The sequence below is a fragment of the Elephantulus edwardii genome, unplaced genomic scaffold, assembly GCF_000299155.1.
Source record: "Elephantulus edwardii isolate Elephantulus edwardi_28Jun2011 unplaced genomic scaffold, EleEdw1.0 scaffold00020, whole genome shotgun sequence".
NCBI classification, from domain to species: Eukaryota; Metazoa; Chordata; class Mammalia; order Macroscelidea; family Macroscelididae; genus Elephantulus; species Elephantulus edwardii.
The window spans coordinates 28,052,176-28,055,013 of record NW_006399770.1 but is presented as its reverse complement, the minus strand read 5'-3'; the positions used below and the strand labels follow the sequence as shown (position 1 = coordinate 28,055,013).

Below are 2,838 nucleotides of genomic sequence, written 5' to 3'. Positions count from 1 at the left end.
ATATAAGTTAACAAGATTGTTTTTAATTTCAAACATTTTCCAAGATTTTTGAAAGCTGTTATTAACCTCTTATCTGAGATATACTTTTTCTCTCAGAAACAGCTATAATGTAGAACTATGTATTAGTTAATTTTAGCAAATAAAAAATTGAAATATCTTTCTATGATTTTTCTTTTTAGTGCACATGACACTCCTAAGCAGCCAGTGGTACGTTTTAAAAGGAACAAACATCACAAAGGATCCATTTACTGTGTGGCCTGGAGTCCTTGTGGACAGTTACTAGCAACAGGATCCAATGACAAATATGTCAAAGTTCTGCCCTTTAATGCAGAAACTTGCAATGCAACAGGTAGGGTCCAAGTATGAAAGCAGTAACTTTTTACCAGTATAGATTATATATTTTCCCCGTGTTACAACTCTGCAATATATGTCTCTCTCTCTTTTTTTAATGAATTTTAAGAATATAGCCTTAAGTTTTTTAAAAAAATTCTAATTGCTTCGTTACACTTAAGAAACTTTATTCTTTTTCAGTCTGATTTTTACAGGTAGTCAGTGATGTCCTGACTAGAAAAATTGCTTTCAGAAAAATAACTAACATAATGATCAGAATTGTGTCAATAGCAACAAACCTTTCTTCTTTTTTCTTAAATAAAAACATTAGAACGTAACTCTGTATATAACTCTGTTTTATGGGTGATAATAACAAAATCAGCATTTTGATTTCTTGAAGTTCTTTGTTCTGTAAAGTTGGATTGGTGTATAGTGGCAACACATGAATGCAAACGTAAACCATACCGCTCACTCTCTTATTATTAATATTATTTTCACTTCACTCTTGATCATTAATGAGGCAATGTAGCAATCTCAAATTATCATAGTAAATTGAGCAGCATCTTTTTTTTTTAAAATTCTGATTGCTGTTTCAGGACCGGATCTGGAATTTAGTATGCATGATGGGACAATTAGAGACTTGGCATTTATGGAAGGCCCAGAAAGTGGTGGAGCTATTTTGATAAGTGCTGGAGCAGGAGACTGTAACATTTACACCACAGACTGTCAGCGTGGACAGGGTCTGCACGCACTGAGTGGACACACTGGTACGCTCTATCATTCCCACCTGCTGCTTTTCCTTCAGCCCATGCTTTTTCATTCCTAGGGTATATGAATCAAAATAAATTTCTTAAGATAGAATATTTTAATCTCAAAAATTATAAGCTTTGGATAACACAAGTGACAGTTAAGAGTCCTCTGGTGGCCTAGCGGTAAGAAGCTGCGCTACAATCCAAAAGGCCCACGGTTCAAATCAATTAGCTGCTCCATGGGCAGTCTCCTCCACCTGTGTCATTTATTGTGTCTGAAAACCCGCTGGAGGGTCACTTATGGGTTTGTTCTGACTCTGTGGCACACAGCAACTGTGACAGTCAGCTTTCCTATTTCTCTGAATGCTAAGTTCTTCACTTGTGTATTTACATAAATTTATAATTTAATCTTCGTAACAGTTTATGAGATAGGTGGGCTTATCAACCATTTTATATGAGAATAAAGTGAGACTGAAAGGTAAAAATGACTTCTCCAATATTGTAAGTTTATTAAGTGGTAAAACTGAGATTTGGCCCAGGTTTCTTTATTTTTAAAGCCAATGATCTTTACCCATAATCCTATATTCCTCACCCCTACCCCCACCTCTGCCCCATAAACAAATTGTCATAATTTCAAATGTCAGTTTTTTCCCCAGGTATAATTATGATGTCCTAAAATATAGAAAGAGCCTGCTATACTAATCATCAGATAAGATTAAATTAATTTGGTATAGGTTTTTTATATGCATCTCTCTGAATTTTAATTATTTTCAAATGGCAAATCTGATATATGTAGAAAATCTCTATAACATAATATATTTGATTAGACAGATCATTATATATGCTCAATAACACAGAGTACTTTGCTTTGAATGGGTTGGAGAAAAGTATCATTCCTTGGTATTTAATAACTGAGTGAGTGCATTCTTTTTCTAGGGCATATTTTAGCACTTTATACCTGGAGTGGCTGGATGATTGCATCTGGTTCTCAAGATAAGACTGTTCGATTCTGGGACCTTCGAGTACCAAGCTGTGTTCGTGTTGTGGGCACAACATTCCATGGGACTGGTAGGTTTTTTTGGGATTTCCGTGAAGTCATGTGGGAAGAAACTTTAAAAATTGGCACTAGTCTCTAATAGTAGAAACAATAGTAAGTAAATATCTGATCTTATTAATGACTTTCATTTCTTTAAAAATGTTTTCCTCTGCCTCAGCTTCTCTATTAAAAGCTGGTTGTCTTCAAAGGGCGCCAACAATTTTCATGTTGTCCAATCATGTTATACCTTTATTTTACCACAACTCACAGTGACAAGGAATAGGAACAGTTATTCTCATCTTATTTTTGTTGTTGTTATTGTTCTCTTCTCCTTAACCTCTCTGGATACCTTCCTCCTTTGTCCACCTTTGACATTTTTCCTTAGGGCTCAGTGAAGGACTTTGTCTCCTATCTTAAATGATAAGCTGAGGGACTTTAAGTTTTTATGTACAGGCCTTCTGTGTCTTCTGCGTTCCAGATCCATATTTCTAACCTACCTACTTGGCCTCTCCTTAAGATTGGAATCCTCTCGTAGGCATTCCAACCTTAACATGTCCTAAGCCTATTTATTGACTAATGATCTTTATCCCAAAGCAAAACCCCCCAGACTGCCTCACCACCTGCCTGTCATCCATGCTAGATATTTTTTTAAATTATTTATTTATTTATTTTTCATTTCAATGAACATCTCCAGAGATTTTGGAATTCCATTCATTCACTGTT

The 2,838-nt window shown here is 35.2% G+C and overlaps 1 protein-coding gene across 3 annotated transcripts in view; it reads left to right on the top strand.

Moving 5' to 3' along the window:
- The window catches only part of WDR47 (WD repeat domain 47), a 102,259-nt gene that overhangs the window by 94,839 nt on the left and 4,582 nt on the right, over nt 1-2,838 (top strand). For all 3 annotated transcript variants that reach the window (XM_006882471.1, XM_006882470.1, XM_006882469.1), the window contains exons 11-13: nt 180-349; nt 927-1,097; nt 2,016-2,147. In XM_006882471.1, coding sequence (XP_006882533.1) covers nt 180-349; nt 927-1,097; nt 2,016-2,147 — 473 coding nt within the window. The remainder of the gene's footprint in view (nt 1-179; nt 350-926; nt 1,098-2,015; nt 2,148-2,838) is intronic.